Source organism: Enhydra lutris, unplaced genomic scaffold, assembly GCF_002288905.1.
Source record: "Enhydra lutris kenyoni isolate GAN:26980312 unplaced genomic scaffold, ASM228890v2 scaffoldscaffold50, whole genome shotgun sequence".
In the NCBI taxonomy this organism is placed as follows: domain Eukaryota; kingdom Metazoa; phylum Chordata; class Mammalia; order Carnivora; family Mustelidae; genus Enhydra; species Enhydra lutris.
The window spans coordinates 9,177,688-9,191,816 of record NW_019154134.1 but is presented as its reverse complement, the minus strand read 5'-3'; the positions used below and the strand labels follow the sequence as shown (position 1 = coordinate 9,191,816).

General features: G+C 38.6%; 1 protein-coding gene and 1 long non-coding RNA gene across 6 annotated transcripts in view; one reads left to right on the top strand and one right to left on the bottom strand.

Moving 5' to 3' along the window:
• LOC111156950 overlaps positions 1–5,655 on the top strand; it is a 27,269-nt gene extending 21,614 nt beyond the window's left edge. For all 4 annotated transcript variants that reach the window (XR_002641261.1, XR_002641263.1, XR_002641262.1 and 1 more), the window contains 2 exons: positions 3,507–3,863; positions 5,581–5,655. This is a non-coding gene — a long non-coding RNA (uncharacterized LOC111156950). The remainder of the gene's footprint in view (positions 1–3,506; positions 3,864–5,580) is intronic.
• LOC111156949 (GRB2 binding adaptor protein, transmembrane) lies at positions 4,040–9,322 on the bottom strand. Of its 2 annotated transcripts, none has more exons than XM_022518121.1 (2): positions 8,830–9,322; positions 4,040–5,849 (listed from the first exon to the last, which is right to left on the bottom strand). In XM_022518121.1, the coding sequence occupies exon 2, from the start codon at positions 5,836–5,838 to the stop codon at positions 4,978–4,980; it is 861 nt and encodes a 286-aa protein (XP_022373829.1). In that variant the 5' UTR covers positions 5,839–5,849; positions 8,830–9,322; the 3' UTR covers positions 4,040–4,977. The 2 variants fall into 2 exon arrangements, with proteins under 2 accessions (XP_022373829.1, XP_022373830.1); XM_022518122.1 differs by having other exon boundaries at positions 4,040–5,747; positions 8,830–8,931.
• Positions 9,323–14,129: the final 4,807 nt, after the last annotated feature.

The following is a 14,129-nucleotide window of genomic DNA, read 5'->3' as shown; positions in this document are numbered from 1 at the left end:
GACCTGAGCCGAAGGCTCAGGTCATGATCCCAGCGTCCTGGGATCGAGTCCCACATCTGGCTCCTTGCTCATCGGGGAGCCTGCTTCTCCCTCTGCCTCTGCCTGCCATTCTGTCTGCCTGTGCTCGCTCTCTCTCCCTCTCTCTCTCTGACAAATAAATAAATAAAATCTTAAAAAAAAAAAAAAAAAACAGGTCAAAATGTATAAGACACAGTTAAAGTAGTACTTACAGAAAAATGTATAGCCCTAAATATCTATACAAACAAAGAAGGACTCAAACCAATGACATCAGCTTCCACTTTAAGAAACTAGAAAGAGAGGAGCTAATTAAAGCTAATTAAACATAAAAAATATAATTAAGAGCAGCAGTCAAGGAAATAGAATACTTATGAACAATAAAAAAAATCAGTAAAACCACTTGAAAATAGAAAACACAAATTACCAATATCAAGAATGAGGAGATGATACCATTACATACAGATATTAGAAAGATAATATGGGGATGTTATAAATAATTTAATAGATTCAAAAACTTAGAAAAAATGGACACATTTCCTGAAATATCAACTACCTGAGTTCATTTAAGAATAGATAACTTAATATTCCTATCTCAATCAAAGAAATTGAATTTGTATTTTTGAATCTTCTCACAAAGAAAATTTCAGGCTCATAGAGCCTCTCCAAAGAAAACTCTTAGGGAAGAAATACCAATTCTGTACAACTCTTCCAGAGAATTCTATGAGGTGAGCATCACTCTGATGCCAACACTCGATTAGATGACCATATTTCACTCACTTCTTTAGACAGTAGAGCTTAGCCTCCTCAAATAATACCCTTCAAATCCAAACAGTCTTCTGATGTCTTTAAGGAGCCTCCTTCTACCTGGAAGCTTCTTATTCTTGACTCCAGGGCAGAGAAAGCAGATGATGATTATAATCTAGTACATAATACCCTAACTATGGTCAATGACTCTTAGACCTCCAGAAATAAAAGCCGTTACCCTCATGTCTTAACAGTAACAAAGGTAGCCAAGTTGATTCTCTGACATATTTTATTGTTCACCAAGCAACAAAAATAAAGCAAAAGTCAAAATATCATTTTAATATTGTTCAATAGCTTGCCCATCATTGATGAAAACTCATCAACTATGTGAAGAGAAATGTTTCAAGCTGAAGGCTGCAGCAAGCCGAAGAAGCCAGGTGCTCAATCTTGGCCATGGAGTCTTACAGAGATTAGCTATAAGTCATAGGATATGAAGATGCTTACATCTCCAGAGTACACAGAAAAGCTGCACTCATATTTGATGTTCCTGTCTCCTTTCCTGCATCCCTGACCTCCTTCCTCTTTTAATTGTGGTACAAGTGGTCACTTTTGCTAATAATATAACACAAGCTGCTACTCTCAGTAGATGCAGACAGATGTTATTATCTTTATCTCTCAAGGACATTTTTGCTTTTGGGATTTTAAGAAGGCAGAGAAATATTGGAATAAAGGATGCAAGGAGCAGATAAAAATTTGAAGGAGACAGAGAGGAAGAGAGAGGAGAAGGAGGGAAAGTTGGGGTGGGTGATGTGAAGAAGCGAGGGAGGAATGGGACATGAGAGAAAGAAGAAAAGAGGGAATCAAAACCGGAGGGATGACGAAGAATGGAGAGTATGCACGGTAAAAAGAGAAGGTGAATGACAACCTCTTTTATTCCTCTTTGCCCACCTCCATCAAGAACTGCTAGTAAGGAGGGACACCAGCATGGCTCAGTGGGTTAAGCCTCTGCCTTAGGCTCAGGTCATGGTTCCAGGGTTCTGGGATCGAGCCCCACATCGAGCCCCGCATCGGGCTCTCTGCTCAGCAGGGAGCCTGCTTTCCCCTCTCTCTGTCTGCCTCTCTGCCCACTTGTTATCTCTCTCCTCTCTGTCAAATAAATAAATAAAATCTTAAAAAAAAAAAAAAAGAACTGCTAGTAAGGAAAGTAGGAAGAGATTTCAACTGATAAAAAACTTAGAATTCATTCAAAAAAGAAGTCAGGATGGAAACTGGGTAAAAGATAATAGACTAAATACTTCCTCTACACAGACTTTTACTAGCTTTTCTGGCCAAAGAGAATAAACAAGTATCAAATATTCATCCTACCTCTAGAAAGTAAACTATAATGTATGTGTCAATATATCATTTGTTTCACAGTATCAACCACCATTCTCAGAGATCCTAAGAATTCATGGCACTCCCCACTGGCCATTCTTTCTCAGCCTCCTTTGCTAGATTCTCCTCACTGATCTACCACTGAAATATTGCAATCTGAGGGGGGACTCCTGGATTCCTCTCCTCTTCTCTTGGTTCTCTACTCTTTGCTCCATGTGATCCCATAAATCTCTACTCCTATAGATACCACCTACATGCTTACGATCTCAATAGTACATATCCAGCTAGGAGCTCTCCTCCAGAATCCACTTAAGTCTCAGGGCATGTCAGAATAAACATGTCCAAAATTGATTTTGCCCCTTTGATAGTAGGTTGACTGACCTAACTTCTATTTGTAACTTCCTTTTCCTTTGTCTCCTTTCCTATGAGGCCATCAAAGGTCACAATTCAATTTCCCATCCACTCCAATACCTGGTGGTTTCCATGGATCTGTATAACTCAATTCTGGCCAACGACATATAAATAGATTATCTCCTGATATTGTCTTTTCCTTTCATCCTTCTTGAGGATCAGAACACATATACAAAGCTTGCAGGTTCCACAATTACTTGGTGATCATGAGGTAATACAAATGAGGCTGAAAGTTACAGCACTAAGGATGGCAGAGAGGAAACACAGAAAGAACATGCATCTCTGATGGTACCATTAGCCTAGTTCACTAGCCCTTAAATGCCTCACTTCAGTGTCCACGTTATTTGAAATAAATGAAGGTGTATTTGTCTAAACCAATGTAGTCTCATTTTCTGTTAGTGGCAGCCCAAGTCATTCTTGACACAGCCTCCAAAACTGTTTCATCTCTGTCCTTCTCATCTCACTGAAATGCTTTATAATTGCCCCTGATGCTCCAGCTAGAAATAAGATGGGTCTTCTAGATTTCTCTGTTTCCCACAACCCCTCAATCCTAACCCTACCCTATCGAACACACAGAGTGAGTCCATCATTAAGTCCTGTGGCCGTTCCTCCAAAGACTAGGGCCGCACTGTCAATGGTTTTCCTAGCACTGCAGCTTCCCCAGGCCAGATCAAATGGGGAAGCTTTTCACACGCTGGTACCATCCCTACTCATCTCAAATTTGCATGGTTAACTCCTTTTACCCTCAAGGCCCAGCTTAAGTGTGTCCTCAGAGAGGCCTTGTTTGACCATCCTATTAAAATTCTTTAGAATTTAATACAGAGAATTAACAAAAAGGTCTTATTTGACTGAAAAGATGAAAGAGGACTACAGAGACAGTGAGAGCAGGAGATGGCCCCCGCACCTGGGGCTGGGATCTGGAGCTCTGACGGTCCCATTTGTCTCCATCTCTACCTCAGGTGCTTGGAGGAGGCTCTGAGGAGCTGCTTCTCAGATTCCAAGGAGAGGGTGTTACCTGGGTGGTACTGGCACCTCTGACAGGATGCAATCAAGCCGTTTCTGAGAATGCTGGAAAAAACTCGGAACTGCAAACAACTGGTGATGCTGGGGTAAAATGCATGGCAATGGTACCCACTGGGGCAACAAGGAGAGTGAGGAAGAGCAAGTCCTTTTGGGTTCCTCTCATCTACCCATCTTCCGCACTGCTTCCTATGAACAGAGCCTAATATGGACCCACTTGGCAAAGGAAAAATGTGGTGTTTGCAGAGCCTCAGCCTGAAGGATTCGGAGCAGCATATAAAAGGCTGAGTTCAGGGGTAAGATATGATACATAGCTTAAGAAGTAGCACAGTTTTTTTTGTTTTTGTTTTTTGTTTTTTTAATTGTCCTTTCTCCCTTGCTAGACAATACGTGTTCAGGACCTATGCCTTTCTTTTTACTGTTTTACTCCCACCATGTGCAGAGTAAAAGTAGATAGAAGGTACTCCAAAAATATTTCTTTAGTGGATGAATTTATTGGATTTTTCTCAAAACTAGTGAGCAAAGTGTACAATTTAATTCTTTGTCAATTGAATCATACCAAATGCCTCATATGATGGTCTAGGCAGTTTAGTTAAATATGAAGATGAGGCACTTCCTTGTTACTTAGCAAGGAATTTAAGACATTCTCATATGACATTAAATCATAAAATGCCATAGAAAGCATTCACTTGTTTAAATTCCCAGAGAATTAAACAGGCAGCAAAATCTACAGGAGATGAGAAAAGGAAAATATAAAGGTAGGTTTGGAATAACTCAAAGACTTATGGAAGAAGCTGCCAGCCTGAGGCAGGCTTGAAAGGGGGCAGACAAGCAAAGTCAAGGAAGATGGATGAGTTTGGCAGGTTTTCAGATGTTTCTGATGAAAGCAGAGAAGTGAGAAATTACTAGAAGTCACTGAAAAAGTGAACTCGAACCAACTGTGGCAAATAGCAAGTTCTGGAGTTAGAATTATAAGCAGTATGTCTTTTGCAAAGAGGAGCCATTAAGAAGTTTTAAGCGAAGGAGTGGTGTGGCACTGGGAATATTTTCTGAAGGCAAATTTGGCAGTGTCATGGGAACTGACTGAATAGGTAGAATCTGGAGCCAGAAAGACGAGTTAGAAGACTGACACAATCTTGAGCCAGAAAGAGATGGTGGAGATAGAAATAAGAAAGAAAGGGAACATGCAACATTTAGAAGGAAGAATCAATATAACATAACACAGAATTAATCTAGGGAAAAGTTAGTGAAGAGAATTTAACCTGCAGCAATTCACTGAAGGTTCAGAGGATGGAGAGAGATGAAAGATCATTGAGTTTCATCCAAAGAACATGATTAACAATGATATCCATAAAATAAAAGTCCCAGTGAATATCCTCTGATAACTAAGCCCAGTATTTTCAAAAGTTATTATGGATCTGGAAGAATATATATGTCTTCATCTTGAGGGTCTTCAGAAGTACTGGGTTTCTGGAAGTTATAATATTGAGGTGACATCTCATTTCCATAGATATGCTCCTCAAAATTGGTCTGCCAAGTGTTCTCATACAGTTCTTTATCGATTACCTCTTTATGTTTGGGATCACCATTTTCCACATTTTCATAGCGGCCATGAGTGTTAGTCCCTCTTCCAGAAGATTTGCAGTGCTGGTTCTGAACTGAGATTTTATGCCTTGAGCTGATAGTGAGGAGACTTGAGAGTGTTTTAGTATTGTCTTTTCTCCTGCTGCTTCTCCTTTGCAAGACCCTTGGTAAGGGAAAATGCACCGGGTTACCATGTTTCCAGCACCAAACATACCCAATTCCACAGATTAACAAGAGGAGAAGAAGGGAAATTCCTATAGAAGTGGCCACTGGTGTATTTCCACAGCTTTTTAACATTTCTGCACAAGCACTGTTGTTTCGTGGCATGGGGGAGCCCTTAATGAATTCACAGGTGCAGACAAATGTAATTCCTCTTAGGGTGGAGTTTAAAAATAATCCTGGAAGCTCTTTTTGACATTTCTTTTTCAGATGTGGAAGAACATCATTTGGCAAAGTCCTGATACAATCAGAGGAGAGACTGAATAAATGTAGCCTTGGACGATCCTTCTCGTTGTATGTGATGCTTTTTGCATTACAGTCCTCAATGTATAATTGCACTGTGTCGGGGGGGATTTTAATTGACTTCACTTCACTTTCTATCAATGAATCACAAGACAAAGCAAAAATGAGTGGAAGATAATGGCAGAGCAGACAACTCAAGAAAGAGAAGGTTGGACGATCTGCCATCCATACACCTCCTATAAATTAAAAAACAAATTAATTGCATATTTATTACATAGCATAATAAAAAAATCTGTCAATATCTGCCAATATATTAAGCACTGTCATTTAGTGAGTTTGTGACTCAAAAGAGAATATAGTACTAGCTGTTGTTAGAAGAGAAAAAGAGAAGAACTTCTATCTGCTCAAACCTGAGTAGTTTTATTAGATTTCAACATGGATTTTGACAATAATGTTAATAGTTTTCAAGTGAAAGACAATGATTTGAATGCAATAAGAGAAAGGGAGAGGATTATACCTGCACAATAATTTCCATTATTTATCACCTTCTCTGTGAGGCCTTTTCCTTAATCACTCCTTCCTCTGTATTCCCCTATAAATGAGGCCATTCTCTATTATAGCATGACAGCTTAAGTTACAGCAAATTGTGTGTCTTCCCACCTGGTTAAATGGTGGGCAGGGATCAGGTCTTTTCGCTGTATATTCCTAGAGAATAGCACAGTACCTAGTGCAGGAAAGAAATTCAGTTGACATTTTATTAAATAAGGGAGTTAAGAAACAAATGACTCCAAATCTCAGCATCTAATTGCTTAAGTCATTTAAAACTTAAGATACGTCTTCTAAAGGGTATAGGTGTTTTGTTCTGTTTTAAGATTTTATTTATTTATTTGAGAGAAGAGAGATAGATAGTGAAAGAGACAACAAGTGGGGGTGAGGGGAAGAGGGAGAAGCAGACTCCCCACTGAGCAGGGAGCCTGATGCAAAGCTCATTCCTAGGACCCTGGGATCATGACCTGAGCTGAAGGCAGATGCTTAAGCAACTGAGCCACCCATGCACCCCTAAAGGATATAGTTCATACTTAAAAGAAGAAAAGAGCTCTTTGACCTACCACAAAATATCTAAAACAAACTTTGAAAGGCTTTCTATAACTCGTGTTCTCACAACTTGCAGAAAACAACTTTTCAATTAAGATATTTTCAGACTGTTTTCTGCCAAGGTTTTAAAATGGCAAAGAGATAAGAAATGAAAAGTGTTCAACCAGACTGAGTGTTGTATTATGATTTTATCAACAAAATATTATTACTGTATGTTTTCAGCCTAGACACAGAAACAGTTACATCTAATACCATTTTCACTGTTGTTGCTATTTCTAGTTTTATTGAGATATATAATTGATACATAATATTGTATCAGTTCAAGGTATATAGCATAATTTGACATATGAATACATATGTGAAATACAACATGATACATATTGTGAAATGATGACCATACTAAATTTAGCTGATGACCATCACCTCACATAGTATAACTTTTTTCTTCTCATAATACTTTTTAAGATCTACTCTCTTAGCATCCTTCAAATACACAATACAGTATTGTTAACTATAGTCATCCAATATTGTTAACAGTGCTTGTGGGATGATTATCATCATCTATTGAATGTCACCTTTGATAATATTTAGTTAAGAGCTTATTTTGGATCACCTTCTAAACACTTTTACATGGATTATCTCATTTATCCTACAGATGCCATATGAATTAGATACTAATTCTAATGCCTATTTTAGAGAAGAGTAAGGAGAGGATTAAAGAATTTAACTTCTTGAATAATTAAGAAGCGATTGAATCCAAGAGTCAAGTAAAATTTGCCCCAAAATACTATTCTTAACCAAAGTTCTATAAATGGCTATAAAGAACATCTATTGCTAAACTTTTATAGCTTGATTTGCTCTGAGCTTCTAGAGGGATGGAGCTCTTACTTATTTTTATATTACCAAAACCAGTACTAGACAAAGAAGAGCTACTTTCTTAAATATTTGTTAGTAAATGGAGCAAGCAGCATTAGGATAACAGTGGCAACAATAAACAGGGAAAAAGTAACCCTACAAAGCTGAGTCCTGATTTTAGTGAGTGTTCACACCTGAAAGTAAACTTTCCTAAATTTGTTCAAGGTTGGACTACATCAACGTGAAAATTTTCAGTTTGGCATTTCACACAAAACACCGAATTACATATGAAATGCAGTTAACTTTTATAAAACTTATTTGATAAAACTGTATGGACAGACATCCTAGATCTAGACATCTTTGGAACCTTTCTAGGTTCCCTCCTTTATAAAGACCAGATACAATGCTATGTCCAAAGGCAAATATTTGGCAAATGATTTTAACCTTTAAGACCTCATTTCCTTTCTAAAACAGATAAGAACTGATTGTAGGAAGATAATTTATGGTATAAATGATTACTCATTTAAGTAAAAATTTGGTAGCATATTTGAACTGAATTTCAAATATAGATTAAAATTAATCACCTTTTTAAAATTCTAAGCTTGCAACAAAATGGGGAATGCTGACTATTGCTGAACATTAGGTAATAAATTGCCCTCACCATTTCCAAGATGAGAATTTATTTTTACCATCTATGTTGTGCTATGTAGACAATCCAGAATATTCCAAATAGGAAAACTGTCGAAGAAGTGTTTACTGAGATAAATACAAGAAGACTTCTTAAAAGAGAATACATCCTTTTTATGCTCTAAAACAACTTAATAGGAAAACATCTGAGAGGCAAAATGGAAAGACCTACTAGAATGGAAACCATATGTTAAACAAGAGCCCTTCAAAGCTGGCTTAACACCCCAATTAGTCTCATTTTGCCCAATATGCAAGAAGGCTGTTCCTGTTTTGGAAAACAGTTCCAACACACTACCTAACAATTATTCATTTGTTTTAAAATCACAAATGATTGATAGACTTCTGGAATCTTCAAAGGCAGAATACTGCCCATTTGGAAACAAGACAATAGCAAAGCCTAATCTTAATGGTAAGCATATACACTGGTAGAGACAGATTAACATCACCCTCAGTTTGTAAACTGATTATTGCCACAGAAGGCCACCTAAAAACTATGGTAACATAAAGTCATTATTTAAAATGAATTTGTTCCTTATAGTTTTTCATCAGCCACATGCCTTAAATCAGGTTCTCACTTACCTTGAGACTGCTGAGCCAAACTCTCCTCTACTCTTTTGGTTAAATCTGCTTGAGTGTTCCTCTTTTTAGTGTTCCTCTTCTTTATCCCCTCCTTCAGATTATTTCATACTTGCAAAGTTTCCTGGTTGCAGAGGAAGTTCTGATCAGATGTACCAGAATTAAGATAAATGGCATGAGTTTTTGAAAAAGGAAGTCTAGCCCTTTATCCTTGTCAATAATTCTCCAGCTACATCAGAGAATGATACCTGGAGCCCAGATGCTTCTTTATTTGCATAATATTTGCAGTCCTCACTTCAGAATCAATAAAAGTCATTTCATTTGCACTTAAAATTTTTTAAGAAGAAAGATTTTGAAATGTAATTACATGGAGGTCTTGTTCATTTGTTTGCTTATAGGATCATTAAAACAGTCTTCATTTAAAATACTGTGTCTCAGTGCCACAGGTTATGTTTCCACTTGACAAGCTAGTGTCCAAATTTTGGTTCAGAAAATGTTAATATTCCTTTATGCTGGTAAAACAGCAATCTCCCAAAGTAGATTCAACTTGACATTCAACTTGACGTGTGACATTTCTGTGATCTTCTAGTAGGTAGAAAGGAAAATGGTTTCACTTTGTTTAATGACAGAGGCCAGCATATTCTGGGCATTCGCTAGGTCTTCTAAACACTTTGTGTACTACTTGGTAAATCCCGACAACAACCAGTGGGAGAGGGCTGCGATTCATCCGATTTTATAGGGGAGTAAATGGAAGCAGAGGGGTAACATAATCCCTGCCCAGTGTGGTCTGGCAGTGTGCCTCCAGCACCTGTGTGCTAAACCACTTCATTTGGTTGTCTCACTTGAGTGATTGAGAGGTTTCCAGCATAGAACCCTTATTTAACAGCCTTGCTCAGAGACCAACTCCACAGAGTTAAAAAAAAAAACAGAAAAGGCTGAATTTAAAAAGATGAGATCATAAAGCAATGGAAAGTTTGCCTTTTAAACTGTATTGGAACTTTTCAACCCTAGGGGATTTTTCAACCCCCAGGGGATTTTCTTTAAATCAATGAATTAAAAGACAATATTTCATTACTGAAACACCAACCAGACATTAGAAGAAAAGACTGTCAATAGGGGTTGGGCGTGGATATTCTGCCAGGCATTGTGCTGAGTAATGGGGATGCAATAATGAACAAACTCCCTTGCCACACCTAAAGCCTACTGGAAGGCTGCTGTACACACAGATTGTTTCAGATCAAGGAGGTAAGGGCTAAGAAAGACAAAGTTACACACAGAGGACAGTTGGAATAAGGAAAAGAGGCATCCAATTGAGAATGGTCAGGGAACACAAGACCTGAACTAATAATAAGCCTCATGGAATAAAAAGGAGTTAATCAAGGCAGAATAGAAGGGTTCTAGGCAAAACCCCAGAATGAAGGAGGATATGAAGTGCTGTGAGGAATGAACCATAAAAGATTGTACCCTACTGCTATTCCATTCTAAGCTGCAAAATCTGCCCCCTTGGAAAACGTGTCATGCCTACAGAGAAGAGCACTGTTTACGGTTCACTGGGCAACTTCGAAATGTTAGACTATGGTCCAGGGCTTAAAAACAAACAAACAAACAAAAAACAAAACAAAAAAAACCTGATAATGAAAGAAAAACAAAAAGGCTCAAGAGTTTCACTCCTAGGTATATGAAAGCCACTTCTGTTTATAACTGCTTTAATTCAGAATTTCTCAAAGCTCTAGAAACATTTGAAAGTTCCCTCAACAATTCAACAGTGAATAGAACATGATAAATCCATGCAGTTGGACACCACATACAGCAATAAGAAATCTGAAATACTGATAGATTTCAACAACATAGACGGATCTCACAAACATAATATAGACTTTAAAAAGCTATGGACAAAAGAGCACAAACTGTAAGGTTCCATTCTTAGATCACTGAAAGGTTGTTTATGAACACGTGATGGTAGAGTTCAGAAATACAGGGATTACTACAGACTGGAAGGTGCATGAGGGAGCCTTCTTGGATGCCAGAAATGTTCTATATCTTGATCTTTGTGGTTGGTTATGTGTAACCATTCATCAAGCTCTCCCTTTAAGAATTGTGCACTATATGCAGATTGTCTTAATTAAAATAAATTGGGAATGAATAAAAAGACAATCTTTTAAAAGTCAGGCAAAGTTAGGGCACCTGCACAGCTCAGTTGGTTAAGCATCCAACTCTTGATTTCAGCTTGGGTCATGATTTCGGAGTCATGAGATTGAGCCCCACATCAGGCTCTGTGCTTAGCGCAGAGTCTGCTTGAGATTCTCTCTCTCCCTCTCCCTCTAGCCCCCTTCTACCCCCACACATCTGGAGGACCTCTCTCTAAAAAATAAATAAATAAATCTTTAAAGAAGTGAAATGAAAATTATGAAAAGTTGAGATAGAGATTTTTTTAAATTTTTTAATATTTTATTTATTTATTTGACACAGAGAGAGAGAGAGAGATCACAAGTAGGCAGAGAGGCAAGCACAGTGGGGAGTGGGGAAGCAGGCTCCCTGCTGAGCAGAGACCCCGATGCGGGGCTTGATCCCAGGACCCTGAGAACACAACCTGAGGCAAAGGCAGAGGCTTAACCCATTGAGTCACCCAGGCACCCCAAGATTTTTTTTTAACTGTTTCAGATGACCACCTTCTTTGGTAAACTGGTCTCCTAATTTGGATGGAGAAACAACAGGCAGACTTTGAGCTGCATGAATTCTATGTTTATCTAGAGTTTCTTAAGTCTGGGCATTGGCAAGGCTGGTGGTAAGAAAGAGGGGAGTTATTAATGAATCTTGAGCTTCAGCACAAAGTAGGGAATTTCTACTTTCTGAGCTTATGAACATGGTCTTTCATTGGCACACCTTGTCTTACTTAAAGATGTGGCACTGGAAAATCATGTTCAACCTAAAGTTATATAGGTGTAAAGCAATTTTATCTAAAAGAAATAATTCTAGCATCTTGGGCAAATAATACAACTTCTTGGTCTTGCTTTCTTCATTCATAGGACAACAATGGATTGGGTGATTCCTGACCTCTCTTCAAATCCTACTAAGTACATATGAACAACATAAGTAGTTGTCGCATTCAGAAGAGGGTTTTTTTGTTTTTTTTTAAAGATTTTATTTATTTATTTGACAGAGAGAGATCACAAGCAGGCAGAGAGGCAGGCACAGAGAGAGGAGGAAGCAGGCTCCCTGCCGAGCAGAGAGCCTGATGTGGGACTCGATCCCAGGACCCTGAGATCATGACCTGAGCCGAAGGCAGCGGCTTAACCCACTGAGCCACCCAGGCGCCCCAGAAGAGGGTTTTTTTTTTTTTGTTTTGTTTTGTTTTATTTAAGTTTTATTTTTTTAAAACATATAATATCTTTTTATCCCCAGGGGTACAGGTCTGTGAATCGCCAGGTTTACACACTTCACAGCACTCACCATAGCACATACCCTCCCCAATGTCCATAATCCCACCCCCCCAACCCCCTCCCCCCATTAACCCTCAGTTTGTTTTGTGAGATTAAGAGTCACTTATGGTTTGTCTCCCTCCCAATCCCATCTTGTTTCATTTATTCTTCTCCTACACCCTTAACCCCCCATGTTGCATCTCCTCTCCCTCATATCAGAAGAGGGTTTTTGAAACTACTTTTCATATGCAGTATACACTTCTCTTTTTAGTGTCATTCCCTCTTTTCATCATAAGTCTTTCCTAATTGCTACACAGATCAGATAACATGACTTGAAGTTTTCTTCAACTTCAGTTGAACAACACTCCCTCCTCCCCCAGTGTTTTCCTCTTTTATTCCTTCAGATAAAAATAAATGGACACTAGGGAACTTGAGCAATCATTCAACATGAAAAAATTTGAAAATCTTTTTGCATCTTCATGAATAAAATGAAAAGTCTTGCCATTTGCAAGGACGTGGATGGAACTGGAGGGTATTATGCTAAGTGAAATAAGTCCATCAGAGAAAGACAATTATCATATGATCTCACTCATACGTGGAATTTAAGAAACAAAACAGAGGATCATAGGCGAAGGGAGGGAAAAATAAAACAAGATGAAATCAGAGATAGAGACAAACCATAAGAGACTCTTAATCATAGGAAACCAACTGAGGGCTGCTGGAGTCAAGGGGTTGGGGGATGGGGTAACTGGGCCATGGACATTAAGGAAGGAAGGTATGATGCAATGAATAATATGTGCTATATAAGACTGATGAATCACTGAACCCTACCTCTAAAACTAAGAATATACTATATGTTAATTAACTGAATTTAAATAAAAATTAAAGATAAATTACACAAGGCAATTGAAAAAAATCCTTTGCATTAAGACCCCGAATGATCTCCGTTCTACACTGATGCTGAGTGAGAAATTAGGGGAAGCAGAGAACAGTAAATACTTTAGATTCACTCCTGCTACTTGCCCCTACTTGCCCCCCCAACTGGGATGCTGTCTTATATAACTCTATTCCTACGAGGAATACTAGGAGGTGAATAAAACAAACAAATACTATGGGAGTGGACAGGGCTAGGCACCTGTCTAAAAGGGCCCTGATAAGCAGGTCCCCTTTTTTCCCTCTGCAAGAAATAGACCTCAGATGCCAATTCAGCTTCAGATGACCACTGAACATTCACCCAGAAAGTAACAGCTGAAGGGTGTGGGGCAAAAGGGGTTGATGGCCTCAAATAAACCCAGTGATGTTCCAGCCACACCCATTTCTCTACAAAAAATTTCCTGTGCTTACTTATACACATGTTCACAAGAGAACAGGCTAAAGTCATGCTGTTCTTTTTTTCTCTTAGGAAACATATCTCTCATCACAATATATTCCTTTTATTGGTTAATTTACCAAAATTTTAAGACTATCTCCTTTTTGTCTTCACAGTCTACCCCATTGCTGACATTATGAACTAGCTTGGGCCAGTCATTCTACCACAGAGAGTCTCAATTTCCTTATTTGAAAAATGGGTTTGAATGGATCATCAGTTCTTATCTCTAGCCATTCGCTAAAATCTCCTCAGGAGCTTTTCAAAATACTGACGCTGGGGTTCCAGGCCACAGGAGTTAAAGCAAAATATCTGAGGGTGTAACTAACTAAAACCTTAGTAGTTTTTGAAAGTTCCTCAGGTATTTAAAAGTCCCCAGAAAGCCAGTATTGAGGGCAGACCTTTCCTGAACTAATATACTAGGGCTCTGCTGAATGACCTTGAGGCACCTGGGGAGGGGGAGGGGGATCGGTAAGCCTGGTGGTGGGTACTAAGGAGGGCACATGTTGCATGGAGCA

Bases quoted from the DNA above. Each gene is read 5' to 3' on its own strand.
- LOC111156949 (XM_022518121.1), bottom strand. From the start codon at position 5,838: ATGGCAGATCGTCCAACCTTCTCTTTCTTGAGTTGTCTGCTCTGCCAT.